At 36.6% G+C, this 18,949-nt stretch overlaps 1 protein-coding gene across 2 annotated transcripts; it reads left to right on the top strand.

Moving 5' to 3' along the window:
- The first annotated feature begins 1,278 nt into the window (after nucleotides 1-1,278).
- On the top strand, nucleotides 1,279-14,660 carry dcp1b (decapping mRNA 1B). 2 transcript variants are annotated; one of them, XM_023350585.1, is made up of 10 exons: nucleotides 1,279-1,388; nucleotides 1,950-1,990; nucleotides 2,370-2,497; nucleotides 9,394-9,460; nucleotides 10,427-10,586; nucleotides 10,683-10,775; nucleotides 10,865-11,588; nucleotides 12,111-12,346; nucleotides 13,633-13,845; nucleotides 13,999-14,660. In XM_023350585.1, the coding sequence occupies exons 1-10, from the start codon at nucleotides 1,311-1,313 to the stop codon at nucleotides 14,074-14,076; spliced, it is 1,818 nt and encodes a 605-aa protein (XP_023206353.1). In that variant the 5' UTR covers nucleotides 1,279-1,310; the 3' UTR covers nucleotides 14,077-14,660. The 2 variants fall into 2 exon arrangements, with proteins under 2 accessions (XP_023206353.1, XP_014326836.1); XM_014471350.2 differs by having other exon boundaries at nucleotides 1,309-1,719.
- The last annotated feature ends 4,289 nt before the right edge of the window (nucleotides 14,661-18,949 follow it).

The raw sequence follows: 18,949 nt of genomic DNA, 5'->3' as shown, positions 1-18,949 counted from the left end.
TTCAAATCTTTATTGCAATTTCGATTATTATAGTTTGCAGGTAATGAAAACCCAGCATCTCAGAATATCTGAATATTACATAAGATCAATATAAAGGATATTTAAAGAAGAAATGTCAGGTTTCTGAAAACTATGTTCATCCCTCTGCATTCAGTAATAGATCGTCTCTCCTTTGGTATGAATGCACGGTGACATGGAAACAATCAGCAAATGAGTGACAAAAAATATTGAACCCTTTCACAATATTTACATTTTTTTGATCTGTACTTGTGAATAACATCACTGTAACCTAGCGAAGAACATGAAGGAGTCCGCTGCTGTTATGTGTATGTTATGAATGAAATACTTCACTTGATTTTGAATGAAAAATAATAGCATCAGCTGAGTACACCGGGAGTCAATTAATGCCCCCGTCTTTTCGCTGGTCCTATAAGGATATTAAGAGTAGTTTTGGATTTAAAAATTGGTAGCATCATGTTTGTTGTAGGGAAAATATGTGTGCTACTTTTCAGATATTAGAAATATAGTTGAAGTAAGGTCAATTTAGAAAAGTAATTTCTTTTTACATTTACTCAAGACTTTATCCTCACTGGAAAGAGAGATTATTTTTTAGTTGAGGAGACTTCATAAACCAAGTAGAACAAGTTTAATACCACCCAGACCTATAAACATTGTGGCGTTTAAAGTTTTCCTTTGTGAAGTTTTGAATTCAGTTGCATTCAAATTAACTACAGTTCAGGCATATAATTTAAAAACTGGAGATCAGTGTTATCAGAAGCATCTCTTTAATGCCCCCTAGTGGCTGTATATGTACCTAGCTTAAACGCCATCATTATTCTTCAGAAAATTACAATCACATTATTTACTCAAAGATAAATTCATGAATTATTTTTAAAATCGTGAGGTCAGAGTAAATAAGATTAATAAAATAAAATAAAAAGTTGCTGCAGACGGTAAAATCAAAACACCCTCTTAAGAAGTCTGCTGTTACATCACAGTGTAGTTTAATTTAAATGCGTATCAGTATCTGTTCTTTTGTCCAAAACGGCTCACTAAGACTAGACTTTATTAATAATAATAATAATAATAATAATAATAATAATAATAATAATAATAATAATAATAATAATAATAATAATAATAATAATAATAGAGTTACAGCTATTGATTTTAAAACATCTACATGTAACTGTTGGCATCCCTATCATATTGAAATTTATTTATTTATTTTGATTTTCAGACTTACACGTTTCTTTTATCGATTTTTCAAAGCTGAATTATAGGATCTGCATATCGACGCGCAACTAGTTATGTCTGGGATGTTTACAATCTGCCCACCTGAACATGGCTGGTCAAAAAACTCACTCATTACAGTTAGAGCTCGAAAAGTAAGAAGAATAGCTTTTACTTCACTCATACTCGTTTAAAGACAGTCAAGGGGACTCTAGCGATATAACTACATTTTCCACTTGCCGTTTGTGTGTTTGGTTTTTTTATTTTTTATCAGTCTTTCTGTGAGTGTTGAGGTTTAAGCTTGCTAGCTGGATATCTTCTCCATAGAGAACGATGAGTTCTGCAGCTAGCAATAGCTGCCTTGCTGCTAAAGGGCTGGACATAAGTCTGTCTGCCCTGCAGAGACAAGACCCTTACATAAACAACATTGTGGACGTGGCCAGCCAAGTAGCCCTGTATACTTATAATAACCGAGCAAATGAGTGGGTAAGTTTTGAAAAAATGTGCTAAATGCTAGCTTAGCTTAGCCTATTTTAGCTTCTCTCTGGTAGGCACGCGTTTAAACTGGCCTACAGGTTTACTATTATTGAACATACCATAAGGAGTTATTATTTTAAATATAGAGTTTAAAATGTTTGAAATATTTAATTAAACTTTTATTTATTATTTTTTATGTTTTTATTTATTTTTGCCCTCAACACTTTATTGTTTTTCAGGAGAAGACAGAAGTGGAGGGCACTTTGTTTATTTACACAAGGTAAAGTTTTTAGAAATGTTTAAGAACGAGTAGTTTGTGTTTATCCACTAATTTGCTCCTGTCTTGTCAAGTCATATCCACAAACCTGTATTATTGTCAGTATTTCATAAAGGCAAGGCTAACAGAATGCAAAACAAGTAAAATATTTTTTATGACATTGCTGTTTAGTAATAAATTTTCTATAGAAAAAAAACTTTCAGGCCTTAAAGTAACAAAATACACAAAGGTGGTTTCTGTTTAAAAGGTAACCTTTGAAGGAAATTAATTGCTCTGGATTTTATGTAGGTTTACTAGAGTAAAGTATAAAAAGTAGCTTTTCTAGCCATATTTATCAATAATTTTTTTATCTTTTTTGTGTTGTATGCTTCTCTTATTTCAGATTGGCATCTCCTAGGCATGGCTTCACAATAATGAACCGTCTTAATATGGAGAATCTGACAGAGCCCATCACAAAAGACTTGGACTTCCAGCTGCAGGACCCTTTCCTTCTTTACCGTAATGCACGACGTAAGCAACATATGCAACAATACACATGATTTCAAGTGATTTACAATTCCTGAAAACTGTGAAAACAATATTGATTACTATTTAACCACACTTGTCGAAGATTTTTATTTGTTTACCATTACACAATGTCTCACGACACACTGGGAGCTTTGGTGACTCGGTAGCAAACATTAAAGATCAGATTGTGGTGAGTGAGGGCAGTAAGAGTTCATCCAACTGGCCATGTGTATTACCAGACCATTAATGCATGACACTTAACATATGCTATCCTAACACATATTGCATCCAAGATACTTTGCAATATTATCTCTGCTGGTATTATGATAATGACTGTGATTTGATATATAGTGTAGCATTAAATACACACATATACATAGTTCACCTGTTAGTCATTGATATTGTCTGTTTTTTCCTCAGTGTTTTCCCGTTATTGCATTCACATCAATTGGGAATTGGGTTATAATAAAACAAGCTAAGTTGCTCTAAAGAGTATGTATACCAGTATTAGTTATAAGTAGAGGAAAAAAGGGAAAGTATTCTATACTGTGATTAAACCTTACAGAAAAAACAAATGTGGTAACTTCAACTGCTCATAAGGATTTAATTATTATTTTTTTGTTTAATACCTGTAACATTTTTGGGATTAAATCATCTGTTCTGTATTGATTTTAGCATGCAGTGGTACCACTTATTTAGATGTGTGAAATGCCTTACAATTATTTATCTTTTATTGCTTTAGCATTATGTCACATTTAGTAATTTAGAAAAATAAAACATTTTTTACTAGCATCAATCCCAAACAACTTGGTGATTTAAAAATTACGCTTTTGCTCCTGCTCTTTAAAAATTATATTTTGTTGATATTCCTTCAGCATCCAGCTCACTGCATTGTAGCAGCATGAAATGGGTGTTCATTCAGCTAAGTGGCTAACAAAAAAGGGATTTTGTGTCACATCATAGTTATGCAATGATAACACAAGAAGCCATAGATTACTTATAGAACAATTATTTCCAGATGCAGGATTTTTTTTCACTCACTTAGTAAACATGCTCAAATTAAAATTAGCATTTTTCCAGGTTTTTCAGTTTGGATTATTTAGTGTGATTTGTACATATCTTTACCAGAAGTGCTAAAAATGTGGTTGGCAGTCTATGCAGACCTTCTTAATTACTTGACTCCCTTGCCTGTCTATAATAGATGTAGACTCCTCTTACAAAGTTAGATGCAATACTTCTCAGAAGCCAAGTTAGGTCATAATACCGATGGTGTGATCATGTCCCTACAAAAAGCAGGATAGATTTGTTTTGTGCAACGGTTTGGAAGACTGATAACAAATAATGAAAGGGGAGAAAGTAGATCATCTGAGTGGGAACTAGTAGCTCCATTTAAGGAACTAAGTAGAGACGTTTTAGTAAATTTTATCAGCCCAAGTCTCTCTGAGACCTACATACGACCCTCACTCACACAATCACGTTGCTAAGTGTGCCTGTGGGACAAGAGTCTGACAGCACTACAAAAACAGCCAGCAGAGATTAGATACACCTCAACAGCCTCTGATAATCTAAACACAGTGACGCAGAAGTTGCTGACACACACACATCCACTCCCCCTGCACACCCACCTGCCTTCAACTCTCCTTGAGGCTTCCTAGGAAGCAGATGGAAGTGGATTCCTTACGCCTGCTTTGATCGTTCTGCTTCTCGACATAGATTTTGTGCTTACTCATAGTAATAATAAATAACCAGGAGGCTACTGGAAGTACTGTGTATAACATAAAGTTTACTAAGTGACCTTTTCCACTTCCTTTGATGGTTTGAAGTGCAAATTAAGGAATGTAATAGTTCAGTAACGGAGAATGAATTTAAAATGTGAGGCTGACTCACTTGTGGGAAGAAAGAAAACATTAAAAGTACTTTAAACAAGTAATCACGACAAAGCTGATGATTGTTTCCTCTGCTAAAATGGGAGTTACGTGAGTCAAAGAGGGTGTGTATTGCAAACATAATGGTCAAACCTAATGGTAGCCTTAATTTACTTTGATTATAAAACACCAAAAGAGGAGATATAAATAATTGTTGTAATCAGACGGAATTTTATCTCTATAGCTGCTGCGATTTAAAAGATTGTTGACTATCCAGATAAAAAAATAAAAAAGTAAAAAGTTTGGCACATTAGTCAAGTAATAATGCCTCAAGTGCTTTAACATGCCTTCAAAACCAACACTTCTGAGTTATATTAAAGGAAAAAAGCTCTCGTGTGGTATTTTGGGTCATTAGGTTGCTGAAGAGTTGTTTTCACTGGCCAACATTCGATTCATAAGCTGCTGGCAAAACTGACCGTCCCAGTGCATCGTGACCTCTGGTGGAGGGGTCATGGAATCTTATCATTAGAAAAACATGTAGCCCTCTGAGCGGCTGTAACTTCCTGGAATGGCGGTTGGCACAAAGTGGCATCGCAGGCTAAAAATAAGCAGCAGAGATATACCACAGAATGGGCTAAGATTCAAGCAAGAGCCATGTAGTTCGAGCAAGACGTTATTTCCCCATCCTCAAGAGGAAGAGGCTTTTAACGTTCCCTACAGTTCTGCTGTGCATTATTATTATTGCATTATTTTCCAGCTTTCAGCAATTGTTGTTGTTGTTTTTCTTTTGTTTCTTTTTTACAAATACAAATCAAAAATGTGTGTCCAGTTAAATCAGGTGAGCATTAAGACGAATTTTAGTATCTTTGAAGGAGCTACAAAGTTGCACTGCTCCAATGGAAAACAAGACAGCTTATAATTGTGCACTTTACCAATATGACCTTCATGGAATAGCAGTGAGAAGAAACCAATTGCTGGAAGAAAGCCATGAACCCTCCAGTTTCTCTTTATCCGTTTAGCAAACATGTACAAGACTATGCTCTGGTCAGATGGACTAGAAGATGAACAGCTTGATTTAAATGTGTGGGAAAAACTTAATACTAGGTGGGCTCACCACTTTCACAGTAGTTGCAGTGTCATGCTATTTGGATGCTTATGCTTAAATTGAAGCTGGTCAAATGAATGGACAGGACTGGATTTTTTTAAAAGAATTGAGACTTGACTGGAGGTTCAATGTTTTCAGGACACTATAAGCATGCAGCTAGAGTTACAAAGAAATGGTTTAGGTAAAAGTATGTTCAGTGGTTTGAATGGCCCAGTCAAAGTCCAGACTTCAGTCAATTTGAGATTCTGTGACTAAACTTGAAGGTTGGGCTTCACAGATCCTCCCCTTCCAGTCTGACCAAGCTTGAACTTCCAGTAATAATTTGACCCACTAGTAATGTGAGTAAGACACACAATTTAATTGTTTATCGTCATAAAAAACTTGACATATATTTTGTGAATATGATAAAGAGTTTGATTGTATATTGACACGGCAGTACTAATGTGCATAAAACCGAGCTCTCTCTTCTGTCACAGCCTTTGATCTCCTTCAAATCACATGTGTGGGTAGTCTTACCTCCGGGTCTGATGTACTTGTATCCCAAATCTCTCTCGGACACCAGCGACCCCTTAAATCGGACCTCGGGTTCCTCCTCCAGTCTCTCATGTTTTAGTTTCCTCTGAAACAGGCCCCTCAGCATGGTCCCAGAGCAGGCGAGCAGTTTTAAATTTCTTCAACGGTTGATTTTAATTTATCCTTTTTCTTTCAAAAAAGTCTAGAAAAATTGCCAAAGATAATTTGACACTACTAATTACTGGTCTCTTTAGGCCCTGTCTTCAGTTTCAAATTTAGGTAGAGATATTTACAGCAATTTTTCCTTTACTGTACATTTATTTAACTCTTAAGTTTCAATACGTTCTCCCCTAAGAATCTAACCAAAAACAGCTATGGGTCTTCTACTACAACAATAACTCCAAAAAAAGTGTCTTACTTTAAGAGCCGAGCCAATAGGAATGTACACAAATAGTCTGTTACTGTGAGCTTTCCTTGCAAATCTTTTCTCATTCTGACGTAAAAGTCAATCCAAACTGTCTTGAACAACACATCCTCCACCTTGGCCAACAAAGCTTTCTAAAACAGGAGAAAGTCTTCATAAAGATTCTGTTTCCAGCAGTAAATGGTTAAGAAGCGAATGCAGAGCAATCATCATGTGCTCTCTGTCTTGGTTGGATTGTCCCGGTCCCTGAGGGTTTCAGATGCGGGTCACTTGCAGACCTCACCGGACAGTTGTTGGTTGAACTTTCTGGCATCCAGGTTGAAACGCCGACAATCTGGTAGGTTTCGCTCCTATCATCAGCTGTTCTGAACAGAAGGTGTCCTGCTGAAGGTTTCCTCCCACATGGTCACTTAGCTGTCTTCCCAGTTGTAGTGGTATGGTTTTTAGCTTGGGTGTTACATGTCTGACTGCCCTCCGCCTCTTCCCTCCAATGTCCTGGGACCAGACTAGAGCCTCCCCTCTTTTTCTCCTCCGTACAGTTTTTGGTGGTCTTCCTCCTGCCTTTCTTCTAGCAGTCTTGCCTCTTCACTGATAAAACAGACACTTTCTACAAATCAGGGGTCAGGATATACCACACATTATTGGTAAGACGTCTAAATAAGCTCTTAAGTTTTGTTTTTTTTATCTTTGTGCTCTTTACTTTGGTCATCCGTCTCTGTGGCTGCGTTCGGAGTGGTCAAAGAGACGTCAGATATTCTTACCCAGCTGTCTTTCTGTCACCTTCAGTTCTGCTTTTTTGTATCATTAGCGAATGTTACCTGACAGCCAGAGAGCTCCGAGAACTACATGTTCCTATTTTTATGGAGTTGATTATCTCCCTCAAACACACCTCACTCCTTCCTATCAGTCCTGCTCATTTTTCCTCAATTTTCCAGCTGTCTGACTTCGACTCTGTGTGTGTCCCGGGGTCTCTGTCAAGCTGTCTCATCCCCAGTGAGCGCTAAGTGGCTCTGGCTCCACCAGTCAAGTCTCCCACTGCAGTTACTTATTTGGAATAGGGCTGATTTTTCCCAGGGTCTACTTAACTGACTGTGTATGTCTCTGCCGGCCCCTTCTCTGTCTGTTCCTGCATCACGCTGACCTCTCTGGTCTGTGTGCCGGATTGGGAATACATGTTCTCTGTGTGGTATTGATAGCTACCACATAGATACTTTAGTTGTTTTTCTTTTTACACAAGGAGTTTTGCGATAGTACTTTGTTCAAACCAGACAGTATTTTGTTTCCTTTAATGTGTCTTATTGGCTTATAAGGACATGAAAAAATAAGCATTTATTTAATACACACAATATATTCCAGATTAAAGTGACGAGAAACAACTCATTGCACAGACAGATAATAAGCTAATATTTCTTGTATTATAATGCCAGAATAACAAAACTGATTGTGAATCATACTGTCTTATTTTAGTCAAATTAATCCAGTAAATTTGTTGTATTGTTATTGTAACTAGTAAACAGCAAAACAAATTTGTGTTTTTCTGAGATTGTTCAACAAACTAGTGCGAAAACAAAATCATCGCCACAAGCTATCTTAAGATTTTGCACGTTGCCAACATAAACTTTAATGTGTTTGAATTATATGTGATGGATAAAGATTACTATAAAGCAGAAGAAAACTTCTACAAGATTTTTTTTATTTATTTTACATTTCTGCAAATTAAAATATTAGTCAGAACTTTGCTGTTCATACTTTGTAGAAGCACCTTTTGCTCCAGTTACAGGTGCTAGTACTTTGAGTCCTACCCCAACCAGGTTTGGATGTTTAGGAACAGAACGTTGTGGCCGATTCATGATGTTCCTGCTGAGGAAAGCATTCCCACATCATGATGGTTCTTCCACCACCATGTTTCATGGGGATGATATACTCAGTGTGAAAAATGTTAGTTTTCAGCTATTTGCCAAATTGGTCAAAATGTTCATTTACGCAAGCATGTGTTCTCGTGACCTCATTTTTGACAATGGCTCTCTTTTGATACTTATTCATAAAAGCCAGACTTGTAAATTGTACGATTAATAGTTCTCTCAAAGAAATTCTTTTATGCGAGTTGTGGATCTCTGCAGCTCCTTCAGAGTCACCATCGGCCTCTTGGCTTCTACTCTGATTAATGCTCTTCTTGCTCACTTATATGTTCATAATGTAATGATAAAACACCATAGAAACCTAAAATGTTCAGTCTGAAAAGGTTAGGAACTTTAAAATGCTGTTGTTGGAACATTGCGTTAATTAATTATTTTTAAGCTATAAATTAACAGTAAGACTGGATTCATTTCCTTTTCTCATTTTCTGTATTTGATCAAAGATCCAAACTAGATAAAATGAGATATAAAATGTTTTGCACCTTTTCTTGCTAATGGGAATACATCAATTCTGGTGCATTTTGAGGAAATGTCACACATAAAAACAGTTAAATCATTTGTAGTTAAATATAGGAACTTGATTAATAAAACATATTTAACTTGCTGCCATGCAACCTTCTAAAGAACCATGTTGGAGTGGTTTCCCTCTTGTCCTCGCTATGTTTATACAGTTCAAGAGACTCCTGGGGCCCATGTTTCACTGCATAATGGTGCTGCCTGCCTCTGTTTCCCATTGACTTGGCTGGAAAATTACTCATTTTAAAGCCTCGGCTGTGTGGATTCTGATGTCATAGAAGAAAATTGGAGCTATTTTATGTCTGTGTATTTATTTGATTTTAAGGTTATGAGTAGGTCAATTTGCTCATTTTGTGGTCTGCTGACCTTACCAATGATCTCATCCCAGAACTGTAGAGTCGTATTTATAAAAATTGATTTTTCTGCTCATTGTCTGAATCATTATTGCAAAGCAAAGCATCTTGTTCGATTTTTATTTTTTATACTTTTTTATAGTACTATTATTATTACTGTAAATGTGTTTGTTCGGCTGATTAAATCTTATCTTTTTTTTTACTCAGTTTTTATTCATGGGATCTGGTTCTACGATAAGCAGGACTGTCAGCGAATTGCACAAAGGATGAGGATGTAAGTATAAATTTAATAGATGGCAGTTTCACATAAAATATGACTGTTTCATTTAGGAGTTGTTTTGCAATCAAAAACTAATGTGTTACAGAAAACTATTTACTTCAGCTCATTAGAAGATGAAGCTATAGACTTGCAACCCAAGCCATTTGAGGCTATGAGAGCTTTTATGATTGAATAGGTTATTATCTAGAGTAGTAAAGCTACGAGAGTGGAGCTTTAATCTGTTGAGAATTTGCACAAATGCTAAAACTAAAATCTCTCAAGTTTTCATCTGTAAACACACAAAATAACAGCAGATACTTTAACACATTTGGAGTTACAATTTTCTTATTGAAAAGGTTAAGGGTTAGAGATGAGTTCATTGAGTCATAAATGAAAGAAAGTTTCATAATTCCTTAATTTTCTGTTGAATTTGAAACTACTGCCACATCAAAGAACTTTCAACAAATTTTTAGCTGGTATATTTATTTGTTTCTTGCAGGTCCTTATAATTTTTGGAGATTTGTTTTATTTCTCTTACCTTCCTCCTCACAGTGGGTGGCTTCAAGTTAAACTTGGACCCTCTCTCTTTTTCTGTCACAGTTCCAGCTGTTTTAACTTTTTAATTGATCTAATCTAATAGTTAATTTAATTAAGTAACTATTTTTTTTACATGAATTCTTAGTAGTATCAATAAGTATAGTACTAGGGTTGTTATTTTTCTTAATTTATATAAAATATTAGTTTTGCATTGGATTTATTTTCCCATTGCATAAATGTTCTCCAAGTAAAGTTTGATTTTCTTTCAAGTATGAACATTTTAAAAGTCTTCTGCATTTATTTCTTGCTAAAACAGATCTAGGGTGCATATTTTAAAAAAATGAAATGTGCAGAAACATTTACCTTAGTTAGGTTTTCTAACTTTGAAATCTTTCCTTTAATTAATGGCCTGAAACTGATGAGGGGAATCTGCGCTTTGTCCAGTCTGACCCAGCAGGAGCAGATCCTCGCTCAGTCTCAGGGTGGTTCCTTATCCCCTAGAGCAGCAGCAGCAGGAGGAGGTGTCTTAGTCGGAGGAAATAACGAGGCTAAAGCGGTCGACATCATTCAGATGTTGACCAAGGCACGAACAGAGTATGATAAGGTAGCGGAACCCAGATGTTTCTTTAAGGTTTACATCATCTGTAAGGGTTCTAATGGATTCTTTTGTGTGTTTTTTACACTGTTGTCTGACTGACAGTCTACCTCAGAGCCAAAGGAGATTGGGGGCAGCAGTGTACTGTGTGGAAATCCTAATCTGATCAAACCAATACCAGTTAAACCAAACACTCAGGTAAAACACACACATATAATGTGTGTTTTCAGGCTGGATATCACATTTCTCCATAATATTTCTACCTGTGTTAATTTTGTCCCTTCCAGGTCAATGAAGGAGCAGACACCACGGTTGTGACCTTAACCACCCTGTTAGGCTCTCAGCATCAGCACCACCACCCTCTTAAATCTGACCCAGTTCCTCCTCTGGCTGCTTCCACGGCAGCAGGAAAGGTCGCCCGCCCACCTGTCGCCCGCACACTGACCTATGAGGATTCACTAAACTCTGGCAGAAACGTCGCCACCTCCGGAGGTGGAGACCCAGCAGTTGGGCCGGCGGACAGGGAAGAGAGCGGGAACGCTCTCCGCCAACTGCCAAACCAACTTCAGCACTGTCCAGCCATTGCAAAGCTCATGCAGGGACAGAGGGGGGCGGCAGCAGCTGGGGGCGTGCTTCAGACACTGTCCGAGTCCCCAGAGAACCGGCTGTGTGACAACGGGGTGCCGCTAGAACACCACCACCACCATCATCCCCTCCATCACCAACATCAGCACCCCCACCTCCATCACCACCACCAGGAGCAGCAGCACGACCCAATAAAGCGCCTCCTGCAAAACCATCCACCCCCTCTACTCGCCACTTCTTTCACTGCTGCGGCTCCTCTGGTGCTGCAGCAGAACCCTTATCCCGCCTCTCAGCCTGGCCAACTGGATTCTGTGTCACGTTCCCACCTCGAAGCACAACAAGGTCAGCAGCTCCTCCTCGGCCTGACGAAGTTACAGGCAGAGATACAGAAGAGAGGGCCGACGGATTCTGCTGCCATGGGAACAGGTGCATAACCTATTTTACTGTGATTCACCAAAAGACAAACCAGAAAAACATTAAGCAGTTTTTATTTGAAAAAAGAATTATTGATTAATAAAGTTAACTAGTAATCTAAAGTTAATCTAGATTAAAACCTATTTACAGATATGAGTGTTTTTATCTTAAGTCCGAAATGTATATAAATTATGTGCAGTTTTGGCATAATTACTGTTCTGAATATGTTCTTTTTCAGAAAATTTAGTTTTTTTGAGTCGGTATATGACAGTTAATGTTTAACCGATTAATAAATTTGTTGGTGATTTAGCGCAATAAATCTGTTTAATTGTTTCAGACATAATTTCTGTCAAATCTGGTCTGATTTAGATTTTAAAAATATATTTTTTCAATAACTCACTTCATATTATGTGACTTCTGAATATGTCTGTCTGTTTATCTTTCAGTGTGAACCTTAGCATATATTCAACTTTATGCTTGCTTTAGTCAGTGTTTGCTGTGACCAAGTAATGATGCTCTATGGTTATTCACCAGGTTTGTCATCCCAGATGCAGGGTGTGGTTTCTCCTCATGAGCTCCTGCAAAAACTCCAGCTGGTCCAGCAGGAACAGAGCTTGACTTCCCACGAACATCCTCGACTCCATCCGCATCCAGGATTGGCACCTCGATTCCTGGGGCCCAGTGCGAGTCAAAGCCAACGCTCATCTTTAGGCACAGGCCCAACCCAGACTTCAGTTGCCCCAGATCAAAAAGCTGAGCTGCAGTTTCAGGTAAAAAAAACAATTCAGTTGGAAGCTGAATACCGGTCTTTTTTTCTCTTATCTATAAAATTCTATAGGTAAAGTTTAAAGTTGTTAATGTAAGAGAGAGAAAAGAGCAACAGCAGTGGTTAAACATTAGCTCTTCTTGATTGAAACAAAACTACAGCATGAGGAAATGGAAGGATTGTAGTTCTTGTTTCCAACAGTTGGTGCCATTAAGGACCAGCAGTTCTCTTCCCATGACTCTTTGTGTTTTGTCACATTACAGCATCAGACATTTCTTTGCAAGAAAAAAGAACCAGTTAAAAAACTGGTTCTTTTAGACCAACTAATAAGACTAACTAATTTCTGAGTTTTTTGGAAAAGTAGTTAACTTTAAGGACCGAAGCTCATAATTGGTTGCTTAATAGCACACTTTGTTTTTGTTGTGAAATAGTGAGGCAGATTTTCAAATACAGAAACTGCTGCAACTAGACTTTCATATGGCATTTACGTAGCACATTAGAAAAGTATTCATATCTATCTAATGCCTTAAAATCACCCTATATGTCACTATTCACAAAAAAACTGGGATGAGTGGCAGCATCATGCTGTGGAAAGCTGATTAGTACATTGGAAGATCTAGTTAGTTAAATATAGGGGAATTCAGGTAGAAAACCTTTTAAGTTGAAAAGATTTGGAACAATGACCTTGGTTTATCATCCAGCAGGACAAGGAGCCTAATCCTAGATCCAGAATTGAAATAAAATGATTTATTAAAATCATGTCAGTGGGTTAGCATGGTCCAGTCAAAGTCTAGATTTAAATTCAGTTGGTAAATTTGTGGTAAGACTTCAACAACAACAGTGGCTCTGTGATATTCACAGACACTTCTTCCAAATTAAAATAACTTGAACTTTTTTCTGAAGATACATTTGCAAAGATGTGATTGCAGCGAAGTGTGATTCTGCAAAGAATTTATTCAGAGATTCTGAATACAAATGAATGCCAGACATTTAAAATGTGTAATTGTGATAAAATGTTATTTTTTTCCATGTGTATCACATCAGATATCAACATTATAAGTTAATAATATTTTTGTTTTGGGACATGACAAACTATATAAAGGTGCAAGAGGTGGAAATACTTTTAAAAGTTTCTCTTCAAATTTTCCACGGCTTGAATCTAATATGTTACCAGCTGCTGTTGCATGTGAGTTTATGTCCTCAGCTGCTAAATCGTTCATGGTGACCTACGGCTTTTAGCCTGGATGTGTACACTGAGTTCCACTTTAATCCCTGTCCCTGTCTGTGCAGATCATCTCCCCACAGCGGATACCTGCCACAGTGGCCCCCATCCTGCTCCTCTCTCCCAGTGTGTTCACTCAGACGAAGTCCAGCAGCAGGCTACCAGTGGCTGCTCCAGAAAGCAGCTCTGTACCCTCAACCTTATGCAAACCTTCACTGCAGGAGGAGGCCAGAGCTCTTTCTAGAAGCCAGCTTCAAGCAGCACTGCTGCACCTGATTCAGGTAAAACCATTAAACATACCTGACACTTTGCATTTTAATTGTTTTATTTTAACTCTTAAACAATGTAAATGCAGTGTGTACACTCCGTGGTAATAAACACACATGCTTAAAAACAGCTTTCTGCGCTAAGTTTGCTTGCTTACTTTGTTTCAGACTGACAGCTCATTCCTGGACTCCATCTATAAAGCGTACGTCAGCCGCTTCGCTAACAGCTCCGGCAGCAAGTACTGATGACTCTTCACACCCACTGTCTGTCTGCACACACTTCCTGTCCAAGGGCTGAATCTGATGTTTAGTGAACCACTTCCTCCAAATCTCACTTACTGTATTTAATCTCAACAGTCCAACTCACTTAGACCAATCTTTTAAAAGATAAGTACAGGAATAGAAATGCTAAATATTTTTGCTTTTAGCAGTAAAATACACTTTTTCAGTCTAAATTACAAAAGTTGGCTACATTATATTGACAATAATAAGAACACACTGCTCCTTAACTGTTTTAAAAAAAATTATAATGACAACTACAAATTATATTCTGCACAGTTTATTCAGGTCTTGCATAACAATATAACACTCTTTTAGCAAATGTCATCATCGACCAACAGGCTTTAAACTTGGACTTTGATTTGGTTTTCTTTATAGAATCCAATTGCAGCAAATATGTCAACATTATAAAAAACGTGATTAAATTAGGCATGTGACATTTCAACGGCATATATCTGAGGGCTTTTTTTTTCAAATTGTGTTCAGGTTTGTAGTTCACAACCGTTCCTTTCAAATGGTTGGAACTGAAAAATAATTATGAAAATGTGAAAGAAATAACCAGGCCAGAATGCAGCAAAATATTGTCGTTTGATTGCTAAACCCGGACAAGGACTAAAAATCCGTAGTGTCTACCCAGGAAAAAATTGTTGACAACAAAGTCTCCTTTTTTGCATTGCAGACAGTGGGTGTGCATTGCATTGAGCTATGCAGCGGTCGTAAAAGACTCACTTGTCCAAATCTGTGTTTTGGGGGTTTAAACTGAATAACTTGTAATCAAACCTCAAAATGTTAAAGGACACAGCCTGTTACTCAAGCTCTATATGTACATCAGCAGTTTTTTCCTGCAAAAACATGAAATTTGGCTTTAAAAAGTCACTTCAAGTTAAGGTTATTCTTTTGGAGGTAAACAGGAATTTTAAATTGACAGTAGCAGCTGACTGACACAATCAGTCATTTGGCTCAGACACAGAGAAAAGAAAACTGTTGTGAAAAAAGCTAATTAAACATGGAGGACAGTTGTTTGAAAAGTGGTCATTATTGAAATGCAATATGTGGACGTTCATGGCTCTTTATGACAATAGTAGTTGTTTGTCCTAACATCCTATTTCTATGAGGGGAAAAATTATGATCTTACTCCAAGTTGAATAAACTAACAAGCTTCATAGAAATCTACTCACAGCTACCTCACAGTTTGCTCATTTAGATGTGGAGCTATAATTTGATTGTAACAAACAGCAGTTTTTAAGGCTAATAATAACAAAACAACTTTATGTTGAACCTTTCAAGATGAGAATCACAAAGTGTTTCACAACAAGGAAAAAAGAAACAAGAATATAGGAGCAGATAGAATAAAATAAAATGTTAGTTTTTAAAATGTACTCATAACTGCAGTGTTTTAGCATGCTGAAATGCTCAGGTCGTTGCCACAAAGTGAGCTTCATAAAACAAGCAACAAAAATATGACTATGTCAACATAAGATTTGCACAGCTTAACATTTTATTCACGTCTTACTTTTTCAGTTTGATTGGAATGATCTGTATTGTCTCAGTACAACCTTACTTAAATGACAGAAACGATTTAAAACACAACAGAGAAAACTTAAGCATATCCTGTCCATCCACTTTCTACTTGGTTATACTTGGTTAGAAATTCTTACCTTGGCAGGGTCAGTGTGTGTTTAGCTTTTGCTGTGACGTTGTACATAGCTGGTCTATACTGTAGCAGTCAGTAGCAGACAGTAAATGTTTTTATTAAAATAAAACATTATTTTTGTATTCTAGAAGGACAACATGTAGCTTTCACCACACCAGGAAAAAGAGTGCTGCATTTAATTTCTAAAATCTGTTTATATTTTAATTGAAATATTGTTTTCTTTTAATTCAAAGAAATAAATAAGATTTGTTTCTACTTGTTTTTTTCTTTTCTAAAAGATATTTTGTTAAATGACTAATAAAATATTCTACCCCATGGTCCCTGTGATTTTCTTTTGTCTGTTTGGTTCATTGCTTTTCTGATTATTTCTCTTGAAGATGGATGAAACCCAAAGATAACACTAATCACTAAAAATATGTTATCATCATTGCTTTAATGTCACTTTATTACCTTAATTTAAAGAAATCGATGGTGCAGTGTAATGTCCACAATGACTAATCAGGAGCTTTTACACAACCAGCAGAATGGAAATAATTTGGTAATTAACTGCAACAAAGTCAATGTCTTTGTTTGTTTTTCTTTTTTTCCTTTTGTTTCTACTTTGGTTAACAAGCCAGCATAAGAGAGTTGCTGGTAAAATAGTTGGAATCCAACCTCATGGGTTATTTAAACAGATAAATATGTTTAAATCTCTGAACACATTTAGGTGTCTAGTCACACTAAAAATGTAACTAGACATACAAAACAACTAGCATATTTTAGAGAAAATCCACAACAAATTCCAACTTGTGTATCCAATTCATGTTTGTAAAATTTGTTATGTTCCGTTTCATCATCCCTCCCTGAAATAATGGTTCAGTTGGTCAATAAAGTCCTAAAATGTGAATACCATTCATGCCAATGATGGGTGCGTTTAAACATATTAATGACTGTAGAGTTGTCCTTGTAATTGTAATGAAAGTAATTTTTTGTGTGATTGCATGAATTGTTTGTGTCTTCTGTGCTCCTAATGGCCCTATTGTTAGTGAAAACCCAAACAAAAGTAAGCAACATGTGAAATGATCAGAGGCTGACTGTTCCCATCCTGCTTGAAGGTTTCATCAGCCTCTCCCTTTTTCTCCTTTCCTTCCTGCTTCCTTTCCCCAGTCGACATTGTGTTTAGCATCAACATGAGGATTTACAGTTGCAGATTATCTAATATAAAACTTCTGTTGGGTAAATTGAACCTGTTTCAGTTCACATGCATCAAGAAATGATGGAAACCTAAGTCTCCTGTCAAATTCTACTTGTAAATCTTGTTTTTGAGGAGTTACGTGCAATCCTTTTCCCTAACAAGACAAGGTTTCAGATCGCTGGTTCAGCTGATGGTGCTAAACGTAAAGGCTGACTATTAGCTCTAGCCTAAACTAATCAATGACTGGTGTACACTATGTGTGTGTTTGTTTAGTCCAAAGAGGCAGGCTCACCACTTTCCTTACTACTGAACTCACAGGCAGAAGGCTTTGTGCAGGCGATGTCAGCCGACATCTGATGGGTCCCGCAGGCACAATGTTGTACATAAAACTTTGAACTGTTAAGATCTATTTTTATTATTCTTAGATCATTCTCAAACGGTGGAGCTGCTCAGAACGGACACAAGCTGGAATAACAGTTAAGCTCTGCAGTGATAGAGGTGAGTAATACTTTTTTTGTCCCCCTGTATAATTATATAGACCTCTTCATTTTTTTAAAATCTGCTGTTAAATACATGTTTATTCTAATATTGGATGCATGGAAAATGAGCAAATAAGACCTAGTTGTGATCAAACTTAAAATAGAAAGATAGACAAAACAAATGGTAATTTGAAGGCTATAAAAAAAACCTCACATTTTATCTACATGATCTTAGAAGACCTTGATGCACATAAACCATTTGATTATTTACCAAAAAATGAATGCAATTACTAAGCATTTAATCAACATTGATATTGTTTTAAATACTTGATATTTGAGTAATTAGTTTGATTTTGAGAAATTGTTCAATGAAGCATGTTATTATGTGGAATGCTTTAATTTCAGTTTGAAAGAGGCAGTCTTATTGCTGCTGTATGTCCCCTTCTGTACTGCACAGTTGCCATTCTTATTAAATACTGTTTTAGTTTTCTGCTTTTGTGATCTTAGTTTGACTATATTGTTAAGCCAAACTCAAATGAACAGATGTTTTACTGTAAATCCATATGTGTGCTTGTATAATTCACTAAGTCTGCTTGCTGAATCTGCATGTTATCTACATTTAGTGGTCTTTGATTTCTCGAGTGTGTTGTGGGTGTGCTTAAGTTAAAAAAAAAAAAAAAAAGAAAAATACAACGATCATTGCATCTTCAGCATTCAGTTTCTGTGGTTTACTTGAGCACATCAAAATGCTTCAGCTGTTTTGCAGGTGAAATGAGAAGGTTTACGTTTTATTTGTTGAGGTTTGACTTTCTAGAAGTGATAAAATATAAGGCTTTCTGTGAAGTCATAATAATAGGTTTAGTATAGAATTCTGACAAAACTGAATGAGGTAGAAATGTGTAAAATATTATTTTTCTTGTATAAAAATATAAAATCACATATACACTAACTGCTATAGAATTTTTTTTATAATGCATATTGTGCTTGTTATTGCTCTTTAAATGTACTTGAAAATGAACAAAATGAGCATTATTTTTTAACCTTAGTGTAAAGGTTTAAATATGCTAAACTAAAACAACTGATTGTTCATATGTGCTACAGTGAGAGTCCACTAGGTGTCTCAGTGTGTTTGTGTCTCAGCAAAGAAAGTTTCCCTTGTCCCACTAAAACAACCTGCAAATACAATGAGAAAACCTATCCTACCAAGTGCAACACTAATTCTTCTTCGACCATTGTTAGTTGTTCACATTTTCCCCGCTTACTGTGTTTTTCCATCCACTGGCAATCTTGGTAAGCTAAGAAAAAAAGAAGAAAAGAAAAGTCGAGTTAACATAGTGAGCGTTGTTTCTGAGAAGAATGTAAAAGTGGGTGAGAAAGATTTGGAGAAAACAGGGCAAAAGACAACCAGAAAGAAAAGCAGGGAACAAAGCACGGCTGGAAGAGAAAATGGAGCGATATTGTGTCAGTGTGTGTGGACTGTGAGAGGGATGGCGGGAGGAGGGGTTTAATCCTGGCTGGATTATGGTATAAAGT

This window comes from Xiphophorus maculatus, chromosome 17, assembly GCF_002775205.1.
Source record: "Xiphophorus maculatus strain JP 163 A chromosome 17, X_maculatus-5.0-male, whole genome shotgun sequence".
Lineage (NCBI taxonomy): Eukaryota > Metazoa > Chordata > Actinopteri > Cyprinodontiformes > Poeciliidae > Xiphophorus > Xiphophorus maculatus.
The sequence above is the reverse complement of the archived record's forward strand: the minus strand, read 5'-3'. Positions and strand labels throughout refer to the sequence as shown.